A 24,301-nucleotide genomic window follows, 5' to 3' on the forward strand; every position below is an offset into this window, starting at 1 on the left:
AAAAAGCTGCACATGAGCCGGCATGGGCTCCAGAGTCAGGCAGATCTGGATTTGAATCCTGACTCTGTGATTTAATAACTGTGGGTCCCTGAGGAAATTACTTACGCTCTCCAAGCTCTCATCCCCGTCTTTATAACGTGGGGATAATACTACACACCAAATAACGAAGATGACATCCTCTTTTGCTGCCATTTATGCATCTGTCTCTCCTGTATGCTCCGTGAGGCCAGAGACCATGGCTGCTGCTGTGCCCGGCACAGTTCTAGGCACATCGGGGCACAGCTGAATGGTGAGTGTGTATGTGTGTACACACTGCTTCTCCTGTGTTTATGCTGAGCTCCTTCCCACCACGGGTCTTGCAGATGTATTGTTTGTGAGTATATGTGTGGTACACGCACATGTGCATGTACACATCCAGGGATTGGGGGAGAGGACGGCTACAAACTAATTTGATGACATGGTCTTATCTTGGGCTTGTAGTGATCATGGAGCCCCAAGTCCCATCCGCATTTACAGAACCGCCAAGCCACTAAGAACCAGACCCAAGCTTTGCAGGCGTGGAGGGGATGGGAATAGGGCATCGTTGGAAGGGGTTCATCCAGGAAGGCCTGCTGGATGAGGGAGGCTTAAGCCAGGTTTTTCAGGTGTGTGCCGAACCCAGGAGAGGGGACGGGGCACTGCAGATGGAGGCTTGTTCCACCTGGCCTGGTCTGAACCCAGATCCTCCCCAGCTCCCTGCCCCCTGACAGGGCTTCAAACCCATGTGCCTTGGTTGGGCTGGCTCACCTCCCCAGCCCTGTCTGGACTCCCGCCTTCAGTTTTAACCTGATGTCCCTGCTGGGCCCACAGTCCCGGGAATATATAGATAATCCCCACCCAGCAACCACAGAGCAGCCCCTGGTGGCACTGTGAGCTCTGGGGTTGGGAGAGCTGTGTCTTTAGGACATCTCCCCGTAGGAAGGGTCTAGAGTGTGGTCGTGGAGGGTGGGTGGGAGATAACAGAAGCCTTGGGAGGCTGGAAGTCAGTAGGACCGCCTCTGATCTCTGGGGGTCAGGCTGACCGCTGGGTGAGGCAGCCAGGACTCTGCCTGGGGAGGGGCCAGTCCTGGGGCTCCCTGAGCATCACAGTTCCCTTGGAGGCACTCAGGGCTGATGATCTTCCACAAGCACAGCTTTGGTTTCTGGTTCCGGGGACCAAGGATGCTGACCCCTACTTATCCTTCAGTTCTCACCCATGCCACCTCCTTCAGGAAGCCCTCCCTGACTACCTTGGGACCGGGTTGGACTCTTTCCTGTGTGCTCCCACAGCAGCCTTCACTCTGAACCGTTACTTATTGCTGGTTACTTATCTGTCTTGAGCACCACTGTATCCCCATGTCTGGCAACACCTGATGCTTAGTAGTTGCTCAGGAAATTGTGATGGATAATGGACAAGTGGGTGGAAGGGATATGAATACAGGCTCTGGAGCCCTACTGGGTTTGAACTTGATGGATTCCTAAAACTCTCTATGCTTTGGTCTCCTGTCTGGCGGAATGGGGATGTTCATGGTCTTTATCTAGCAGGCAGACTAGTTGCATCAATGAGCCAAGCTGTGATGTGCTTAGAACAGCCCCTGACACATAAGAGCTCAGTGAATATTGCTTCTTGTTAACTATTACATTTAACTTCTTGTTAACTATTATTACAGAAGAAAGAGGAAGGTAGAATCAGGCCTGGTTGGGCTAAGGAATGTGCTGGCTGGGAAAACGGGATGGGGCTCCCCTGAGACTCCGGTTCTGACCCCCCTCCCCTGCCCTGTTTCCTGTGTAGATGAGCAACAAGCGGTCCAACAGCTTCCGCCAGGCCATCTTGCAGGGCAACCGCAGGCTCTGCAGCAAGGCCCTGCTGGAGGAGAAGGGGCTGAACTTCTCCCAGCGACTGATCCGCCACGTGGCATACGAGACCCTGCCCCGGGAGATTGACCGGAAGTGGTACTACGACAGCTACACCTGCTGCCCACCGCCCTGGTTCATGATCACAGTAACGCTGCTGGAGGCAAGGACGAGGGTGGGGAAGGGGCTGCCGGAGGGTCAAGAGGATATCTGAGATCATGAGGGGAAGGGCAAGTCACTGCAAGTCAGGCCCTGTTACAAGGCATGCAAGTGTTGTTATAACCCCCGGACCGTAGAGAGATTACAGAGATCATTACTTTAAGCAATACGCCCTGCAGCAAAATCCCCATGTGACCACCTCCACCAAAACCAACAGCAGCAAAAACAATGTCAGTAGTTCATTGATTCGGGGGATTTAGCCAGGCTAACTCATGAAGACACCTTCTTTTAGTTCCTCCTGGAGTGAGTAACGTGGACGAGTCATGTGCTCCCCTGGGACACCTGTAAAGTAGGAATAACCAGACCTGCCCTCCTTTTCCCACAGGACTCCCCTATTTAGAGCCAGAGAAGGGCAGGTGGTGCTTTCTGAACACAAAAGCATTGCACAAATACATATGGGAGGGAGCCTATATGAACAGGTAGATGTGGGCTTCATGTATTTTGCAAGAACATTCTCCCCTTAGGAAATCATCCATACCTATTGTTATCCTAAAAGTCTCATGCTTATGCAGCAGAATCCAAGTACCGCCTTCTGCATCAGCGCTCCTGTATGAGGAACTCTGAATGCGTTCTGCTCCTCAGCCCAAGAACCAGCGGGCCTCCCAACCCCAGCTCTTGAACTAACCAATGCTTGGCTTCCCTTGGGCGTTTAATAATCTCCATCGTTTCTCTTCCAGAACCAGGGGCCTACTTACCGCCCCTGCATATGTTCTTGTAAAGTTCCTGCTGAATCAAACTGCAGGATCATTAAGCTTCATGGCGTCCCTCTTCTTTTTTTCTAAGTCATAATATCTGGATTGCAGGCTAGAGCTCCTGTGTTGCTCTGGCTTCATCCAAGTACGTGTGGAAGTTGTGATTTTTCTGAGATATTCTTGGACTTGTTTTCCAAGCACTTACTGTGTTGGTCTACTTATTAACTTCTATTTGAGGACCAATAATAACAAGCTGTCTTGGAAGCTGTATTTGCTCCCAGGCCACCTGTACCCATGGTGTTAGGTGAACAGAATGGCTCCCAGAGAGCCCCGGGAGTCCAGCTGCTGGGAGGCCTGAGCCATTCCCAGGCTCAGCCCAGGAGGGCTTAGCCACACACTAATTACAGCTGCCTTCCCTCAGTGCATGCCTGCTCCTCACGTACTTTATCGTTTTTAAACCTCATGATCACCGTGGAAGTGTAAGAATTAGTATCCCCATTTCCAGATGGGGAAACTGAGGACCAGTAAATTAAAATAATTTGCCCAAGGTCATCCAGAGGAGTCAGATCTTGTGTCCAGATTGGTTTCAGATTTTCAGAAACCTCAGCTGTGTAATCTCAAGCCACCAATCTAGAAGAAACTGGAAAATGATGAAATAACTGTTTCAGAGTCCTTATACTAAAGCCCAAGTTTTTTGTTTTACATACAGTTCTAGTAACCTGGTTTTCTGAGTCCATAACAGAGTGAACATGGTGGGAAGCTACTAGAAGGGGCCCCCTACCAACCAACAATAGGAAGTAAGAACCTTGTTGTAGTACCTGGTCAACAACATGCTGAGACCCAGGCATTGCGGGAGAGGACAAAAGAAAATGTAAAAGCAAACGTGAGTCGTAAAGAAACACAAGAATTTGGGACCATTTAGTATAGGAGCAAAACCCCTATCAGTTACTGGAGAAGACATCGCTCCTATAGCCCAGATCAATACCTGAGACATCCTTAAAATTAAGGCATTCTAGAAAGAGTTCCAGGGGACTTCCCTGGTGGCATGCTCCCAGTGAAGGGGGTCTGGGTTTTATCCCTCATCAGGGAACTAGATCCCACATACATGCCGCAACTAAGAGTTCACATGCCACAGCTAAGGAGCTGGCAAGCCGCAACTAAGGAGCCCACCTGCTGCAACTAAGACCCAGCGCAACCAAATAAATAAATAATATTTAAAGAAAGAAAAAGAGTTCCAGGAAAAAATAGTTCAAATAAATACTCTCTTAGGGCTTAAACAAGTACATATCAGTCATCTTTAAAATTAACTTATGTGGGACTTATCCGGCGGTCCAGTGGTTAAGACTCCACGCTTCCACTGCAGGGGGCACAGGTTCAATCCCTGGATGGGGAAGTTCCATATGACACACAGTGCAGCCAAAAAAAAAAAGAACAATTATGTGAGGTGTTGGTGAGAATTCAAAGAGATTGAAACACTTGTGTACTGTTGGTGGGAATGGAAAATGGTACAGCCACTGTGGGAAACAGTATGGCAGTTCCTCAAAAAAATTAAACAGAATTACATGGTCTAGCAATTCCACTTCTGGGTGTATACCCCAAAGAATTGAAAACAGGGGTTCAGAGAGATATTTGTACACCCATGTTCATAGCAGCATTGTTCACAATAGCTGAAAGGTGGAAGCAACCCAAGTGTCCGTTGACAGATGAATGGATAAACAAAATGTGGTAGATACATACAGAGGATTATTAGGAAGGAAATTCTGACATGTGTTACAACAGGGCTATAGCTTGATGACGTTATGCTGAGTGAAATAAACCAATCACAAAAGACAAATACTGTATGATTCCACTTATATGCAGTCCCTGGAGTAGTCAAATTCATAGAAACAGAAAGCAGAATGGTGATTGCCAGGGGCTGGGAGGCAGGGTATGGGCATTAATGTTTAATGGGTACAGAGTTTCTTTTGGTTTTACGAGATGAAAAGAATACTGTAAATGGATGTTGGTGGTGGTTGCACATTATGAATGTATTTAATACCACTGAACGGTACACTTAAAATGGTTAAGATGGTAAATTTTACCTTATGTGTATTTTACCACAGTTTTTTTTTTTTAATCAACTTACGTGGAATTGCCTCAGCCCCCAAGTGGGTATGTGAGTTATTATCTGAATTAAAGTTTAAAATCCTACAAACCCTTCCTGCTTAACACCGAGGAAATGTGGGCAGAGACCATTTTGTGAACATTTAACAAAATAATCGAACAGAAGTGGGGTAAGAGATGGTGCAGAGCTAGCTTGGCTCTAGTCGTCGGGATGTCCCTCCTTCCGTAGGGATTCCAAAGGTCAGCACAAGAGGGGTTCCTGGGCAGTTTCACACCTAGTAACAGGCTCTCTTCATTCTGTGCTCTCATCCAGGTTGCCTTTTTCCTCTATAATGGGGTGTCGCTGGACCAGTTTGTGCTGCAGGTAACCCATCCACGATACCTGAAGAACTCACTGGTTTACCATCCACAGCTCCGAGCACAGGCTTGGCGTTACCTGACCTACATCTTCATGCATGCGGGGTGAGTACACTCTATCTAGAGTCCCTGTGGGAAAATAACTGGTCCAGAGAGCCTGGATTGAAATATATTTTTTATTTTTATCTACCTGGACACAGGATTTGAGGTGGCTTCTTGAAACTTATCTAATACCAAACTGTATGAGTAAATTATTAAGAGTGTATGGGAGGGGCTTCCCTGGTGGCGCAGTGGTTGGGAGTCCGTCTGCCGATTCAGGGGACACAGGTTTGAGCCCTAGTCTGGGAAGATCCCACATGCCGTGGAGCAGCTAGGCCCGTGAGCCATGGCCGCTGAGCCTGCGCGTCCGGAGCCTGCGAGCTGCAACTCCTGAGCCTGTGTGCCACAACTACTGAATCCCGCGTGCCTAGAGGCTGTGCTCCTCAACCAGAGAAGCCACCTCAATGAGAAGCATATGCACCGCAATGAAGAGCAGCCCCCACTCGCTGCAACTAGAGAAAGCTTGTGCACAGCAACGGAGACCCAAGGCAGCCAAAAAATAAATAAATAAAGTAAATAAATTTATTTAAAAAAAAAGTGTATAGGAAAGGGAAAATAGAGAGAGGAAAATGCTAAAAAGCCAGCAGAGAGCTTTTTAGCATATACACAGCATGTGATGCTATGTACTTGCTGTAAGTGGGTTATAAATTTATTCTGAACTTCCTAGCGGCCAAAGCAAAGAGGGAAATGTGGTCCACCACCAGGTTCATTGTCCATAAACCATGTGTGTGAGTGCCCCATAAGTGAAATAAAGGACAGATTTATTGAAAGGAGGTCTCGCAATATGGTGGCATGAGTCTTCTTGAGGAACTCTGGCAATACTTAAAGTTTCTGTTTGTAGAGCTGTGTGGCCTTTTTTGGGGCCTGGAGCGCAATCAGTTCTCAGTGGTACCTCCTACCCCGTGATAAGGACCAGGCGGCCACCCAGGTCCAAGTCCCTTGAAGAGCATGGTCTTGGCTGGAGACTGTTTTTACATAGTAGAAGCATGGAGTTGGGAAATCAGAGTCCCCAGACACCAGACCTCTGCGGTGTCTTCTACAGACTCTTCTAGAGAAGTGATGGAAAAGCCCTGTGGGTGCCTGTCCCCGGGATTGCCAATGGGGAGAGGATTATCCCGGCCCCCATGGCTCTTTCCTTGGCAGAAAGACCCACAGTGGCCAAGAGGAAGCTCCACTGTGAGCCTCCCTTCCTGCTGAGCCGCTGAAGGGGGCACAAGAGCCACCCCCTAACTGGCTGCACGTGCTGGGAAGGGTGCTTTGGCGTGAGGAGACTTCTGGATGGTTGTTGATGGATGTCTCCACTCTGAGCCTGAGCAGATGGATGCCTTGCCTGCTGTGTCCCAGCTTCAGCTTCACAGGCTGAGGAGCAGGGGCGGGGAGGCCCTTTACGCTTCAGTCTCCTCGTGAGCCAAGATCTGGACACCACAGGGACTGGAGGATAACTTGGATATACTAAGCTCTAACGATATCTTTCATGCTTGCACTTGTTTGGAAAACATCTTTCTCTTACAAATACAGTAGCGAGCCAGAGCGACTGAGTAGCCTGGATAATGGACCAGGTCCCGCACATCAGAGATCAGGGCCGTGGTCCCAGCCTGACCACTGACCAGCTGTGTGACTTTAAGTCACACAGCCTCAGCTTCTCTTGTGTCAACTGATGGAGTTGCTGGATCTTTTTTTTTTTTTTTTTTACATCTTTATTGGAGTGTAATTGCTTTACAATGGTGTGTTAGTTTCTGCTTTATAACAAAGTGAATCAGTTATACATATACATATGTTCCCATATCTCTTCCCTCTTGCGTCTCCCTCCCTCCCACCCTCCCTAGAGTTGCTGGATCTTGACCGTTGTTAGCCCCTCATTGGCAAGTGCAGACACTGCCAGTCACCCCCCAGCCCTGTACCTGTGTTCCTGTCCCAGCTGGCAGGGAGGGTGGAAGGAACACTCTAAAATGGTCTGTCTGCATTGCAATTCCTTCCCCTCCACCCCCTAGACTGTGAGCTCCTCAAAGGCAGCTATAGGGTCTTTTTTTTTTTTTAATTTAATTTTGGCCATGCAGCGCAGCTTGTGGGATCACAGTTCCCCAACCAGGGACTGAACCCGGGCTACAGCAGTGAAAGCACTGAGTCCTAACCACTGGACCACCAGGTCTCCCAGCTATAGGGTCTTGTTCACTCCTGGATCCCCAGCATCGTGGCATGCTAGATGAATGGATGAATGAATGTGATCTCTCTGTACAGGATAGAACACCTGGGACTCAACGTGGTGCTGCAGCTCCTGGTGGGGGTACCCCTGGAGATGGTGCACGGAGCAACCCGCATTGCGCTTGTCTATGTGGCCGGTGTCGTGGCAGGTAGGCAGGTGGGCCCCGTGTCCCCAGGGGTGAACCTCCCCAGGGCGGCTAGGAGACCCCATGAGGTCAAGCAAGCCCCAACTTCCAGAGGACCCTCACCATCCAGGCTCCTGACTACTAGGCTTGGCCTCCAGGCAAATCTCCCCACTTCCCTGGGGATACTGGAAAGGGACCTGCCACCCAGAGAGGGAGGCATGTGATGACAAAGGAGGGGAGAGCACAGGATTTGGAACAGGCAGACTGACCGGAGTTTCAGTCTTCACACTGCCGTGCTGCAGCTGTGTGAACCTGGGGACATGCGTTACCTTCTCTTGGCCCTGTTAAGCTTTAAGAGGGAACTGATGAGATCTGCCTGCCAGGCGTGAGGAGGGCAGAGTGAGGTGAAGGATGAAATAAACCGTGCACGGGAGGTGAGATCCCTGTGGGGACATCCAAGGAGTGGGTGGAACCAGGTACCTCCCCTGGCCAGGCCAGCACCTGTACCCTAAGGGGGATCTTGCCTCTGCCCGGGCTGGCCCTTGATTGACCCACGGCTGGCCGGAGAGAGTCTGGCCTAGGAGGTAGTGGGCACTCGTGCCAGCTGGAGGAGTCTGGGGCCCTGGCTGGCTCATCGCACATGGCAGGTGATGATAGTGATCATTGTGGGCTTGAGGGTAGTGGCCAGCCCCCTATCCCCCTCCCCAGTGGCAGGGGAGGTGCACTGGGATGAGGTGGGGAGAGCAGAGCAGATTTCTGCAGGAAAAGTCTGCACCAACTGGGCTTCTGAACAGAGGGATCTCCCTCGTGATGTTTCCACCTTTATCGCTGGCTTTTCTCTCTACAAGGTTTGCCGCCTCAGCTCTTCCCCACTGACAGCTGTACCCAGGGGAGCTTTGTGTGTACGTTTAAGTAAGATCTTAATCCTTTCTGAGTGGCATTGAAGTTGTCATCAGGAGAGCAGGGCAGCGTCAGCTTTGTAAACAGTGGTCAGGCAGGGACCCTGGAAGTAAGTGGAATGACTTCAGGAATCAAAGAGGGAAGGGTCCCACCACACACCCCCATCCCATGAGAGGCTGGTCTGCTAGTTCGTGAACTCTCAGCCTGGGAGATTGGCCCAGCGCTGTCTCCTTCACTCCTGTGCTGAGGTTAAAAACTTGGCACCTTGGACAGCACTCACACCAGCTTCTCCCAGAATCCAGCACCTTCTGCATCCTTGAAGAAAGGTCTGATGAACATCTCTGTGTGCCAGACTTACTTAGCCACTGACACACCCCTGAGTGTCGACATCTGGGGATTTAGAGCCACATTTTCCATGCCGACATACTCAGAGACCCAGATGGTTAATGGCGAGGAACAGGAAAGATGCTCGTAACACTTGCAGTTGGTAGTTAATTAGATGGGAGTGCCAGTAACCTAGAAGACAGACATAGATTCAAGATGACTCAGGCCTCGCCCAAACCAGATGACACCCAGCGGGAAGACAGTGCAGGTGTCACTTCCCAGTGATGCCAGTGCAGAAGGAGATGGTGTAAAGGCAGACGGGGGCTTTCCAACTAAACCTGAGGGTGTGGGGCTGTATTGCAAAGCAAATTACATGTGCTGTTCTATCTGAGTCATTGATTCAGAGCAGAGGGCATTCTGGTCACCGCATATCAAATCGCTGATCTCCGGGATTGAGTTGATTGACCTGCCTGTACCCCTTCCTCCCTCTCTGCTCTGTGTGCATCCCTCCTCAGAGAAGGGGTCCTGTTCAGACAGCCAGACCCTGACCGGATAGCCAATACTTTCCAGGTGGCTGTCCTGTGCAGGCTGTTTTTAATCCCCACAACTCCATGAGGCGGGAACTGTTAACTCTCCATCTGTTACAGATACAGAAACCGAGACTTAGGGACGCTAAGTGACTTGCCTAAGAAGATACAGTCATAAGTGGTGGAGCTGGGCTCTAATCCAGGCTGTCTGACCTCAAAGGCTGTGCTCTAACACTATCACAGTGTTACGAGAATTAAAAGGCACGCCTTATCCTTTATGCACATAATTTGTCAGAAACCAAGGGAGATCTTAATAGACATTGACCCCTGCTCTCTAATTCCTGCCCAATGAAAATATTCCAAATCCAAGGCCATCGCATTTTGTAACAATAACTAACCTCTGCTGAGCGTATCTAGTAGTCCAGGTACGTGATAAATGGTTCGCACGTATGTTATCTGCTCTTCTCATCACAACATTCCTATGAGGTAGGTGCTGACACCCCCATTTTATAGGCAGTGCAAAGAGGTAAAATGACTCTATTTGCACAGCCAAGAAGCCCTAGAACTGGAGTGGAAACCCTTCCTCCGCCCGGCGCTTCTAGCCAATGCTTGAAGCCAACATGCATCTCACTTCCGGCTAATGATTACAGGGCTGAGTTTAAATACTTTAAGATCCAGTCTCTTCGCTGCTCTGCCCAGCTTTATGACAGATTATATAGATCAGAAGCGATGGATGCATCCCCAGAGCCTAGCACAGGGTTTGGTACATGGTAAGCAACAGATATTTGTAAGCTAAGTGAAAGAGTACATACATAAATAAAGTTGTACTGCTTAAAGGTAGATGTTCTGCCAATTTTTATTTGGATTTGTTTGGGGTTTTTTTAACGGCTAAGGGAGACGCTGGAGAACACCTGCTTTAAATTTTCCAGGCTAAAATTATCGCAGCTGTGCATTATGGCAAAGTCACCAATTCATCCCCGTGCTGGCATGGACCCAGGGTTTCGGGGGAGAATTCATAGCCCTGACTAGCACTGATCCTTTGGTTTGCTGCTGTGTACAGGTGTGGCCTGTCACTCCGGCTCGCCTTTCTCTCCCCGTCCTCTGCCCCCATGACCTCCAGGAGTTCACACTGGCCTTTATTGAACTGTGATCCATTCCGTTCATCGGGAATCCTGCCTGGCCCTGGCTTTCTGTCCTGGGATGACCTGTCTTACTTTATTGATATGCATACATACATTTATACTTGACCTCTCTTAGCCCCTATAGTCCAGGTCTAATCTGCAGTCACTTAAGGAAAGTCTTTCTTTTTTTTTTTTTTGCGGTACGCGGGCCTCTCACTGTTGTGGCCTCTCCCGTTGTGGAGCACAGGCTCCGGACGCGCAGGCTCAGCGGCCATGGCTCACGGGCCCAGCCGCTCCGCGGCATGTGGGATCTTCCCGGACCGGGGCACGAACCCGCGTCCCCTGCATCGGCAGGTGGACTCTCAACCACTGCGCCACCAGGGAAGCCCAAGGAAAGTCTTTCTACCACAAATGGAGGGCAGGTGGATCCAGATTGTCACCTTCCAGATTCTAGAACCAGGATCCGAACCTCAGAACCTGGATCTTAGGCCAAGACTTGGATTATTTCAGTATTTCTGATCTGGAAGGAACCCTTGAGATGCCCTCCAGTGGGTGGCAAACTTTACTCCCCAGGTCCCATCCCCATTCAGTCAGAGCAGCTCTCTGCACCATGGGGTAGGGGTGTGAGTCAGGTTTCTTTGAAAACAGTGTCTCACTGTTCAAAAGTTAGAAAGCCTTAGACTAACCTCCACATTTCACAGATGTGAAGACTGAAGCCCAAAGAATTCAGGAGCTGTGCCCAGGGTCACACAAGTAACCAGCCACGCCCCCATCCCATAATCCTGCCACAATCCAGACTGACCTCTGGTCCTGGGGTCAGGACTCTCATCCATCCTTAGGGTGAGGGAAAGGTCAGTGCACGGAAGCTGGACCCTGGGGGCTTCCCTGCCGCCTCCCTGTCCTGGTGGATCCCACCAGGGAGGCCGAGGGAGCAGAATCTGGCCCGGTTTGTGGGGACTCACGTGGAGGAGAGAGGCCAGCCCCGAGGAGGCTGGGGCTTCCTCTGGCCAGACGGTAATTAATGGGCAGCCAGCCCTGTGCAGCCCTGCAGTGCAGCCTTTGCGGCCAGCCCTGCCGCCAGGGAGGGTGAGAGCGTGGGAATCCTTTGTCATGCAGATCCTGCTGCCTGCCCGTTGGCCACCCTGGGATTTTTTTCTTTTTCTTTTTCCTGTTATATAGGGCTGACCCCATGGCTAGGCAGTTAAAAAAAAAAAAAAGAAAGTTATCTGACAATAGATCAATACCTAATTAAAGCCAGAGGGAAAGCATGAAAGGGGAGAAGAAAGATTTATAGTTGCCCTGGGAGGGGAGAAGGACTTGGGTGTCCTTAGTTCATGATGGTTTGTATTTTCCTGAGAGATGACATCCCCCTTGAGACTAAGAATCTGTTGTGGGAATCTCTTCCTCCAAGGATCTCAGTGAGACAAGAAGCCTTGAGAGTGGTCTGGGGGTGACGGCAAGCCAGGGAGAAGGCACATGACGTTGCAGGGGCCTCTCCACGCCCAGGGTGTCAGGCACTCTGGTTCCCGGGCCGGACCTTGCCTCCTGCTAAGTAGTGAACCCTCCAGCCCTGTAGGGCCTGCAGAATCTGGCCTTCTGCCTGTCCCTCTTCTCTCCACCCAGGCAGCAGCTAATTGGCTTCTGAGCCTGCGGGCATTTTCCAGTGGTGATTTCTGCACACTCACCCAGGCCAGCCACCTCTCATCCTCTGAGCCCTGGGTTCTAACTCCCAGTTATTTTTAGTCTCCTGTGTCCTTCCCTGAAAGCCAAAGCATTGATCACACTTAAACGAGACCAGAACAACGCATTTCCCATCTTCTCTGCCCGGCTTCCCTCCCAGGATGAAAGTTTATCATCCCCCGGACCAAGAGTCCACCATTCCTTTCCCCCAGAGGGTATGACATCATCTTTCTCTCTTCCCCGGGACTTCTCAAGGACGTTTTTCCTCCAGAGAAGCCCCGCTCTGGAGGTCCTGTTGGCCTGTTGTCATTTCACTTGGTTGGAGGTGATGCTAGGCAGGTTTTTGGATGCTGTTGAGGAGAGCGAGGGTAGAGGGTGGAGGTTGACCTCTGACCCATTTTGGGGAGTGGCTGCTAGAGAGGCCGAGAGCACACATGTGTCAGGGAGACCTGGACTCATATCCTGGCTCCAGCCCTTCCTACCAGGTGACTCTGGGCTCAGCCTCATCTCTGCAGTGAGGCTACTAGTGCCTGCCTCAGAGGGTGGGCTTGAGGGTCAAAGGGAAGGATGTCTGTAAAATACTTGGCCGGTGTCTGACACACAGTGCCCCATAAGCGGTGGCTGTTTCTGCAAGAACTACTGCTACTATTTTTGTCGTTGCTCAGAACCCTGAGATAGCACAAGGGGAGGCTGGATTGCCAGGCAAGATGATCTGGGTGGCAGAGTTCTACTTTGGGCAAGTCACTTCTCTCCTTGAGGCTTTGCTTCCCAGCTGTAAAAGGAGAAGTTTGAACCAAGTGGTTCTTTCAGCCATAAATGAATCTTCTAGGAAGCTCCGAGGTGACAGGCGATCAAGGGAGGAAGAGAGCGAGCCTCTTGCTCTGGGGTCTCAGCCCCGAGGCTGCAGCATCCGAGGGCCTGGGACTGGGGTGGGGAGCCGACTCCAACATCCTTGAGTTCTCCATCTCTCTCTGTACCAGGGTCCTTGGCGGTGTCTGTGGCCGACATGACCGCACCCGTGGTGGGCTCCTCTGGAGGGGTGTATGCGCTTGTCTCTGCCCATCTGGCCAACATCGTGATGGTGAGCACCCCCTGTCCCAGCAGCCCTCTCTTGGCCTCCCCTCTGCTGTCACTGGGCCTGGCGTTAATCTGTTGGAGCTGGGTTTTAGATCCTCCTTCACGCTCCAGCCCGGGCTTGGCAAGCACCAGGTGGCCTTGGCCAGTAGCTGAGTTTAAGGACACTCCTCGCCCTCTGCCGGGATACTTCCAGTGAGACCCTTCCATATATGATTCATATTTTCTCCAGCCATGGCTTTGCCCATCTTCCTATTCCAACTGTTTGCTACTCAGTGACTTTAAAAAGTTTAAATCCTTGACCACTAGCATGCGTTGTAATTGTAACTTGTTGTTTGTCATTGGCTGTTAAAAGTAAGGGGATCTTAGGGACTTCCCTGGTGGTGCAGTGGTTAAGAATCCGCCTGCCAATGCAGGGGACACGGGTCTGAGCCCGGGTCCGGGAAGATCCCACATGCCTCAGAGCAACTAAGCCCGTGTGCCACAACTACTGAGCCTGCGCTTTAGAGCCCGTGAGCCACAACTACTGAGCCTGCATGCCACAACTACTGAAGCCCGTGCGCCGAGAGCCCATGCTCCACAACAAGAGAAGCCACAGCAATGAGAAGCCCGCGCACCGCAACGAAGAGTAACCCCCACTCACCACAACTAGAGAAAGCCCGCTTGCAGCAACAAAGACCCAACGCAGCCAAAAATTTAAAAAAAAAAGTAAAGGGATCTTAGAGATGATCTCATCAAAAGTCCCAAACAGGAAAGAAGGCTCTGAGAGGTTAAGTGATTTGTCCAAAGCCACAATCAAATCTGTGGCAAAATGGGGACATGAACCCACATCTCCTGGCAGTCATTCTAGTGTTGCTCTCCTCCACCAGCCCTTCAAAGCGACTGGACGCCGTCATTCCATTTCTCATGCTCTTCCTTGCCTTTTCCCGAAAAGCAATCTAGTGTAACTCGCTAAGAGCAGGAGCTGTTATTCCTCCTAGATCTGAATCCCAGCTACCCACTTCCTAAAGAGTGACCTTGGGCAAATGAGTTTACTGCTTTGTGCCTCAGTGTCTACATCTGTGAAATGGGATGAGATGGGATCAATGACATAAAGTGAAAATAGCCACTCAGTATAAGTGTGAACTTAATTCCTGACTCCCCACAGAAGAGGCCGGGGTAGACTCAGAATAGAGACAGGATCTTCAAGGCGAGCAATTGGAAGCCACCTGGTAGTCTCAGAGGAGGTCAAGACGGCTTCCTTGTTTTAGAAGCAGTCTGAAGTTTGGAGGCTGAAAGAGGAGTCACTGGCAGTGCTTGGCTCACCCTGTCCGATGCCCCCACTTGCCCAGGAGCCTCCAGGCAGAGCCCAGATCTTACTCATCTTTTCCCCAGTGCCTGGAGTAGGGCTGGACACATGGCAGAGGGTGCCCACTAAATTGGGGGGAAGGAGGGAGAGAAGGGCCGGAGGGAGGGCAGGAGGGACTGTCAGGAAAGGAGTAGCTTCTCTTTGGGGTCTTCTTGCTCTCGCCTCTCTCCTCCATCACTGTCGTCACCCACGTGGCAGATGTGTGAATGCTCAGCGACAGCAGTTTATGGAGGTCTTGGAAACAGAGTCGTAACCACTGGACCTCCAGGGAAGTCCCACCCCCATTTCTTCATTATTATGGCCACTGTAACCTAGCCCGCTCCTCAGCACCGTCCCCTTTCTTTGCACCAAAGTCCCCTTTGTACACTGAGAGAGAAAGAGAGCTACAGCAGGGGCGGGTGGGTGTGTGACAGTATGTTTACACACGGCGTGCTTGGCTTGGTCCGCTAAACACCTGGGAGCCCAGGGCCGCCTCACATGGCTCTTTAAATGGGTCATTCTGTATCAGTGCCACAGCTTTCCCCAGATACAGCTTTTCCTCTGGATTCTGCTTCTGCCACTCCCCCCTCCCCCTGCCCCAATTCCTTTCTGCAGGGGGAGGAAAGGCCACCCTCCCCTTCCCCTTCCCCCCAAGGTGCATATGTGTATGAAGGGGATGAGCCAGCACAACTAAGAAAGAAGAGGCAAACAGGCAAACAGAGGCACCCCTTCCCACCGCCTGGGAAGCAGCCCCAATGCCCCAGAAGTTCCTGTGGTGAGGGCAGACCACCTCTAGGACCCGGACCGAGGGCCGGGGCATGGGGTTGAGGAGGGGGGTGTGAGAGCAGTTTTCTTCCAGTTTATGTTTCTTTCTGCAAGTAGCCTGTGGCTGTGCAGACGAGCTGTCCCACCCAAGAGCCCAGCGGTCTTACAGAAGGACGTGGCTTTCCCTGACCAACGGGGAGCTTTGGGGTCCCCTGGAGTGTGACATAAGGTAGCCTTTCCCTTAGAAAGTTGTGTGATGCTTATTGGACAGTGAAAAACACTCACTTCCTCCTTAGGTCAGTTTCCTTTCATCAAGAGGCTGCCTTTACCCACGCTAGCTCAGTGCCCAGCAATTCAGAGACACATTAGGACACACCATGTGAAATTGCCATTTCTGTGGGTCAGAAGCATTGAAGCATCGGCAATTTCATGTGGTTCAGCCTAATAGATAGACTATCGATTTGTTTTTTCCCAGAATGTTAGCAAATGTATGGGGAGAGTTCTTTTTTTTTTTAATTTTTATTTTATATTGGAGTATAGTTGATTTACAGTGTTGTATTCGTTTCAGGAGTACAGCAGGGACTTCCCTGGCTGTCCAGTGGTTAAGACTCTGCACTTCCACTGCAGGGGCCAGGGGTTCGATCCCTGCTCGGGAAACGAAGATCCCACATTCCACTTGGCCAAAACAAAAAAAAGAGTATATAGCAAAGTGACTTAGTTATACATATACATATATCTATTCTTTTTCAGTTTCTTTTCCCATATAGGTTATTACAAAATATTGAGTAGAGTTCCCTGTGCTATACAGTAGGTCCTTGTTCATTATCTATTTTATATATAGTAGTGTGTATATGTTTAGACTATTGATTTTTTTTTTTTTTTTTTTTGCGGTACACTGGCCTCTCACTGCCGCGACCTCCCCCACTGTGGAGCACAGGCTCCGGACGCGCAGGCTCAGCGGCCATGGCCCACAGGCCCAGCCGCTCTGCGGCAGGTGGGATCTTCCCAGACCGGGGCACGAACCCGCGTCCCCTGCATCGGCAGGCGGACTCTCAGCCACTGTGCCACCAGGGAAGCCCTAGACTATTGATTTTTAATTCCAAAATGAAGACTTGTCTGTGTGTCCCAATAAAGCACCTCATCAGAACAAAAAGGAAAAAGAACATGCACTTGACATCCAGGAAATCTGGATTTGAGGACTGGTATCACCATTTTGATAGCTGTGAGTCCCTTAGCTTCTCAGGGACTCTGTTCTGTCATCTGTAATCCCTTCTTCACAAGGTAGTTGTGAGAAAGACATGAAAAAATTGGATGTGAAAATGTTTTTCATGTGACAAATCACCAGACAGCTGGGAGACCCTGTATGTATATGTGTGTTTTTATATATATATATATATATATATATATATATATATATATATATATATTTTTTTTTTTTTTTTTTTGGCGGTATGCGGGCCTCTCACTGTTGTGGCCTCTCCCGTTGCGGAGCACAGGCTCCAGACGCGCAGGCTTAGTGGCCATGGTTCACGGGCCCAGCCACTCTCCGGCATGTGGGATCTTCCTGGACCGGGGCACGAACCCGTGTCCCCTGCATCGGCAGGTGGACTCAACCACTGCACCACCAGGGGAAGTCCTATATATTTTTATACATATAATTCTTTATCTTTATAAATTCCACCTGATATCTGTACAGAGAATAATCTGAAAATGTGTCCTTTATGCTTCAGATACATAACAGAAAAATGTTGAACACTTCTGTTCTCAGGACTCTGTTTAAGTGAGAGATTCTGCCTTAAATTAAAGTATGTCTTATTTTTCATAAAAGACACTCTGAGTTTCAAAACGCTTGTTTACATCAAGGGAATAAATCTAAAAAATATTTCAGCAAATGGTCTGGATGGCATTAAAGACCTGTAATCAAGACTTCTTATTTTAAATTCTAGCAGTATAAAGGCACACATAATTGAATAATTTATTAATTGCCTTTTGCTGGGGCCCATAGGACAGAGTTTCATTTTTATTTATTTTTAATTTTTAAAAATTTATTTATTTTATTTTATTATTTATTTTTGGCTGCATTGGATCTTTGTTGCTCCACGCGGGCTTTCTCTAGTTGCGGCGAGCGGGGGCTACTCTTCGTTGTGGTGCGCAGGCTTCTCATTGTGGTGGCTTCTTTTGTTGTGGAGCACGGGCTCTAGGCTCGTGGGCTTCAGTAGTTGCGGCACACGGGCTCAGTAGTTGTGGCTTGCAGACTCTAAAGTGCAGGCTCAGTAGTTGTAGCGCACGGGCTTAGTTGCTCCGTGGCATGTGGGATCTTCCCAGACCAGGGCTCAAACCCGTGTCCCCTGCATTGGCAGGCGGATTCTTAACCACTGCGCCACCAGGGTAGCCCTCATTTTTAAATATACAAGATATTTTCTTTAACTTTGCCCCATATGATAGATGTTTTTCTAAAACATTTGAGATCTAAATTTTTGCTATTGGAACCATACTGTCAAAGCACAAGGAAAGGTTGTTGTCGAAAAGTCACAGAAGATTTCTGTTATAAGGTTCATTTTATTAAGTAAAAATCCTTCTGTAGGATTTTTACTTAATAAAATGTAATTTTATCTGTGTCGTGCTTTCTTTTTTATCTGTGTCACGCTTTCCTTGTTTCCTGTGTTGGGTTTTCTTGAAGTGATTTGACAAGAAATTGTTTCCACTGGGGTTATGTAAAGCCGTCTGGGAACAGAACCTCTCCTGGGTTTCAGCCTCTGAGCTCTTGACTGACTGGGTGAGCAAGATGCCTAGGGGACTGGTTACTGCCTTGTTTGTCGTTGGTGAGTTACCATCTCACCCTGTGAGGCTCTGGTAGAGAATGAAATTAAAGGACCTGAAAAAAGTTTATATTCCCCAGGGGCCTGCAGGCTTTTCAACATTTATAGCAGCAGCAGCGCTGGCTCTGTGTGAGATTTTTTTCCTTCTCTCCTGTTGTTTCACTGTGCTTATTTTATTGGAGGGAATAATGGGGGGGGGGGGAGACGAGGCAGCTGGTGGAAAGGAGTGACTTTCTAGTTTAACCCCTCAGCTGCTGGGAGGCTGCTCATTTACTGATGTTTGCTCAGCTCTGGGGGCAGCCAGCATGGACAGACAGAATGTGACCCTGCCTTGGAAGTGTGGGCGGACAGAGCCCTGGACTGGGAACCCTGTCAAGCTCGACATTAACTCACTGTGACCTTGCACTTGCCCTCCTGGACCCTCAAGTGCAGATCAGAGTGGGATGACGAGATCAGCTTGGCAAACTTCAGAGCCTTCCAGGGCTCGGCAGGTAGGGTAGATGAAGCTGGTCCTGGGAGCCATGTTGCAAAACTGGAGCTCCCCGGCCTCCTCCAAGGTCATTGAGAGTCTGAAGCTTCTTTTAAAAAAATTTTTTTAATTTTTATACAATTTTTAAAGGTTACTTTCCATTTATAGTCATAACAAAATATCGGCTATATTATACAATACATCCTTGAGCCTGTCTTACCCCCTAATAGTTTGTACCCTCCACTCCCCCATCCCTATATTTCCCCTCCCCCCTCACTGGTAACCGCTCATTTGTCCTCTGTGTTATATTCACTAGTTTGTTGGATTTTTTTAGATTCCACAAGTAGGTGATATCATACAGTATTTGTCTTTCTCTGTCTGACTTAGCAGAGATTCTGAAGTTTTGAAGCCACTCTTCAGGGCAAACTCACCATCTTTGCCCCAGGTCCAGATCCTATCAGGCACTTAGATGACTTTTACCACGTGCCAGACAGTGTTCTTCTTTACACATATTAATTCATTTCACCTTCGCAACAAACCATGAGGTGGGTAATGAGTTAGGTACTGTTGTTATCTCAGATGTACAAATGAGGACACTAGAAAAAAGGAATTCTGAGCCCCCACACCAGTGGTCTTGCCAGACCCAAAATGCAGACAGTGCTTTTTTAGACAGATCCCAGATAGGGCCCAGAGGGACCTGGACCTCAGCTGAAGGAGAGAGCGGCCAATACATTCTAGACTTAACTCTGCCCGATACTGTCACTCAGAACACAGTGAAAGAGACTTCAGGTAAAATATTCAGAGAGTTGTTTTTTGTTTTTGTTTTGTTTTTGCGGTACACGGGCCTCTCACTGTTGTGGCCTCTCCCGTTGCGGAGCACAGGCTCCGGACGCGCAGGCTCAGCGGCCATGGCTCACGGGCCCAGCCGCTCCGCGGCATGTGGGATCTTCCCGGACCGGGGCACGAACCCGTGTCCCCTGCATCGGCAGGTGGACTCTCAACCACTGCGCCACCAGGGAAGCCCCTTCAGAGGGTTTTTATGAGGAAAAAAGTGTTCCATATCCATAGGAATCGCCATCTGTCCACAGAACTCTTTCTATTTTGCAAAACAAAAACTCTGTACCCATTTAACCACTTCCATTCCTCCCTCCCCCCGCTCCTGGAAACCCCTATTCTACTTTCTGTCTCCATGAATTTGACTACCTCTGTAGTCTGTACCTCGTACAAGTGGAATCAAACACTATTTGTCTTTTTGTGAGTGGCTTATTTCACTTAGCGTAATGTCTTCAAGTTTCATTCAAGTTGTAGTGTGTGTCTTAATTTCCTTCCTTTTGAAGGCTGAGTACTATTCCATTGTGTGGATACACCACCTTCTGTTTCTATATTCATCCATCCATGGACACTTGGCTGGCTTCCACTTTTTTGGCTGTTGTGAATAACACTGCTGTGAACACGGGTGTCACATTTAAGGGAGAATGACAACCCATGGGTGGACCTCACAGGGAGACAAAGCCTGCCTGGACAACAGCAGGAAGAACTTTTCAGTGAGTGGAGCCCCTTCACGGGGCTGCTTCAGGAGGTGGTGAGTTCCCGGTCACAGGGGCTGGAGGGCCATTTTGTCAGCTTCTTGGCAGGGGTGTCCCTTTGGGTGGAGATGGCCCATCAGGTGACTCCCAAGGACCCTCCCATCCTTGGGCTTCATCTTGGAGAGGAGCTGAGGGGCCACCGACCTTCGGCCAAATGAGCTAGCTTGGGTTAGGTGGCCAGATCCGGTGGAGGGCACCAACTCCCGTTTTGTTGCCTGTCTCCCAGCGAGGGTCCCCTGGGGGCAGATGCCAGCAGGTGATAGCGTTGTCCTGCCGTCTGCTCCTTTAGCACAGAACATGTCAGCAAGCAGAGATTCGACTCCCGCACCTAAAGAGGGGCCGTGTGTCACTCACCTCGCCTTTTGTGAGGTTCAGGTCATTGAGGAATAATAGGGAATAACAGGGAGGCAAAGGGCAAGAAGCCGAATGTGGCAGGATTTCTCTGTCTTTTGACAGCTTTCCGGCATCCTGCTTGGTCCAGTGAAGCTTCCATAGACATTATTGTACATGCCAGCGTTCAGGGCCTCTGTCAAGTTTCACGCATGGGTCCCCCAATGTCAAAGGAGTTCAAGACGTGCCCCTGAGCTGGGCCTGGGCCAGGCAGCAGAAGCAGGGGAGGTGGGTGGGAGGGAACAGAAGCCCTCGCTGTCCCCACTTGCCTCCTACCCTAGGACTGATGTGTTCCAGGAAGATTCCAGGCTCGTTTCTGCTTCTGGGTAAATGGAATCGAGCTTTGAAAGCGCTGCAGGAGTGCCCCTCAAAGGAGCCCTGTGGCGCAGTCTTTTGTAAATTGAACAGTCCTTTTGTAAAGTGAGTAATTGTACTCTGATTATCTGCTTTGGAGGTTCAGAGTTTCAGAGCTTCTCAGGGGAAAGAGGGATTTGTCTGAAGGCCATCTGGCCCACCCCATTTCCAATGCCTGATTCTCCTGAGCATCCCCTCTGAGTGATGCGAAGCCCCCGTTGAACCCCTCGATGATGGGAAACTCACCATCCCATGGATCACTTCATCTTTGTTTGGACAGCTCAGCTTATTAGAAATGAAAGCTTATCCTGAGCTTAAAAAAAAAAAATCTCTGAAGTTTTCATCCATTGAGTCTTCCGCTTACAGGTTACACTGAATATGCCCTTTCCTGCGTTGACTCACTTCATACTTGACGGCAATGAACTTGACCCCTGAGTCGTCTCCTCATTCGTTCCTCAGATGGAGGATTTTGAGTTCTTTTATCATCCTGATGGCTCTGCTTTAACTTGGCTTGCTTTGCTGTCCTGCATCCCCTTGCAACCGTGGGACCCAGCAGTTGAGGCAACCGTCAAGACATCTGTGTGAGGGAAACAAGGACTGTCGTCTCCCAGGATCTAGATTCTCTTCCTCTGTTCGTGCAGCTTGAGAGCTTTTATGACACTAATAACTTACCATTGCCTGAAATCTCAAAGCCATGCTGGTGTGATCTGGGACAAAACCACAACCGGCTCATTCAGGATTTAATGAAGATGATTTTTTTAAATGTCAGATTTTCCTAAGCGGGTTACCTCTGCAGAGGAGTGGTCTGATCTGGAACTAATGGAACTCTCTCTCCTTTTTCCCTAGAACTGGTCAGGCATGAAGTGTCAATTCAAGCTGCTTCGGATGGCTGTGGCCTTGATCTGTAGTAAGTTCTGAGGGGGCAGGCTGGGGGAGGGGAGCCCTGTACTGGGCCTGGGGGATGTAGAGACGGCACGGCCCGTGCCCTTCTGGGACTTGTGGTCAAAAAGAAAAGGGAGACGTGTCCACAATGTGCAACACAGTGGGGATGTTACGAGAGGGTCTGGCCTACGATGCTGCTACCTAACCTTTCTTCAACTTTTCACTGATGTATAATCTGCAAACGGGAAAGGGCATGCAGGATTAGTGTCCAGCTCAATGGTCAGATCAAGAAGAATAACCTTTTTTGGCTTTTATTTCTTTTTATTTCAAAAAAATTTCTGGTTTTAGTATTTTTATTTAAAAAAATGTTTTTCCTTCCAGCTTTATTGAGATGTAATTGACATACAGCCCTGTGTAAGTTTCAGGTGTACAGCACGATGATTTGACTTACATACATCATGAAATGATTAGTACCGTCAGTTTAGCGAACATCCGTCATCTCATACAGATAAAGAATTAAAGAAATGGAAAAAAATATTTTTTCCTTGTGAGAAAAATCACTTCTTAACCTTTTGGGTCATGGAGTTGATCCTTTGAGATCTCCTTGGAAGCTCAGGATTCCTTTCCAGAAAAGTGCCGGTATGCACGCGCATGCGCGCGCGCGCACACACACACACACACACACACACACACACACACACACACACACACACACATACACACACTCTAAAACTCGCAGTTCAGCAGGTTCACAAACTGTAGCTAATCCATGAACCCCCGTGAGCAGGTGCCATGGGGGCCTTAGTTGGGAGAAGTCAGTCTACCTGCATTTTGAGTGTGAAAGACAGGCAGGTGTTTGCCAGATAGACAGGATGCAAGAGGACACTTCAGGTGCAGCAGGAACAAAGACACGGGTGGGTGAAGGGTCATGGCTGGCAAGTCAGTTAACAAAACTGCCCCAGGAGGTTCAGGACTGTGTGTGATTATGTAAGAGGTCATTGGAGTCAGATCATGGAGGGATTTAAATGCAAAGAGAAAAATTGGGCTTCATTTTGAATGTACTGGGAGGCCACTGGAGGCCTTTAAACAAGAGAGATACTGACAGTTTTGAGTTTGCAGTCACTCATCAGGCTGCAGGATGAAGAGGATGTTGACTGAGGGGGATGAGACCAGAGGCCAAGAGGCTCATTGTGAGATGGGAAAAGATGAGTCTGAACAGAGGAGAGAAGAGGGACACACAGACTCTCATTCAGTCCCCAGAACATGGCTGTGAAGAGTGGGTTATTGTCAGGCTTAATTTACAGGCTCAGAGCGTGAAGTTCCTTGCCTGGGGTCACCCGCCCTAGAGGTGGTAGAGCCAGTGTTCAGAGCCAGCCTGTGTCATCTCTAATGCCCCACACTTTAGCCAGGCTGGGCAGGAGCTCCTGGACTGTCTGTGCCTGGGTCAGCTACCTGCTGTGTGGGGAGGAGGAAGACTGAGCCAGAACAAAGGAGCAGGGGCCTGGGTGGGCTCCACTTAAATCCACTTGTACATCCCTTGTACCCCTGGCGTTCAGGGCCCTCTGGTCTCCGTTTCCTGGATGGGGTTGGAGGATCTCTAATCCCAGAGAGGACCTTCCAGCCCTAAAACTCACAGAATCTTTGAGCCGGGGCCACGGTGGGCCGTGGGCGGGCAGTGGGCTGGGAGCAGTTGGGGAGCATAGCCTCCAGTTTGCTCAAACTGAGTTTGTCTGTTTGCAAGGAAAGGAACAGAATGATGTCTTGCTGTTTAGAAGAATCCAACTCCAAGCAGCATAAAAACTGAAATGTGGTTTTGGAGCTGGAACCAATGCCATTCAAACCTCGTTTGCGGACCGCAGGGCCTGTGAAGCAAAGGCAGGAAGATGCCCCAGGGCCTGGGGAGGCGTGTGGGAGGGCACTGTGGGCGTCCCTCGCCGCTCCTTTTCCGCCATCTATTGGCCACCCCTGGAGTTGCAGGGTCCAGGCCAGGAGGCTGGGCAATTCCCCTGGGGAAGGATCATCCCTCGAGGTGCTGGCATCTCTGGGACGGTTAGTGTGGAGAGAGGTGCCCTGGTTAATTAACTGGTAACGAATAAGTAGAAAATTCCCCTCAAAGGCTTTAGTCTGTCAAATGAGGATAAGAATCCCCACACTTGGTGTTTTTTGGGTGGTAGGTAATGAAATGGCACAATTTCCCAGCACTTATCCTTTCAAGAGAGTACATCCCCATCGGACTGGCCAACCCAAGAAGTTCGTGCAAGAACGATGGATTGGAGAGCGGGATGGGGGCGTTTTAGAATCCGTTAAGGTTTATTTCCAGCACTTTGTTGGGACTGTTTATTTCCATTCCTTCTTTGCCCTTCTTTCCCTTCATCCCTTCCTTCCAGCCACAAAATCACTGGTGCTGAGGGTTC

General features: G+C 49.6%; 1 protein-coding gene across 1 annotated transcript in view; it reads left to right on the forward strand.

Annotated features, from left to right (window-relative positions):
• The window catches only part of RHBDL3 (rhomboid like 3), a 46,502-nt gene that overhangs the window by 17,892 nt on the left and 4,309 nt on the right, over positions 1–24,301 (forward strand). Inside the window, exons 4-8 of the mRNA XM_067717035.1 lie at positions 1,811–2,035; positions 5,200–5,348; positions 7,581–7,693; positions 13,202–13,302; positions 21,852–21,912. Of these exons, the coding sequence (XP_067573136.1) occupies positions 1,811–2,035; positions 5,200–5,348; positions 7,581–7,693; positions 13,202–13,302; positions 21,852–21,912 (649 nt within the window). The remainder of the gene's footprint in view (positions 1–1,810; positions 2,036–5,199; positions 5,349–7,580; positions 7,694–13,201; positions 13,303–21,851; positions 21,913–24,301) is intronic.

This window comes from Pseudorca crassidens, chromosome 19, assembly GCF_039906515.1.
Source record: "Pseudorca crassidens isolate mPseCra1 chromosome 19, mPseCra1.hap1, whole genome shotgun sequence".
NCBI classification, from domain to species: Eukaryota; Metazoa; Chordata; class Mammalia; order Artiodactyla; family Delphinidae; genus Pseudorca; species Pseudorca crassidens.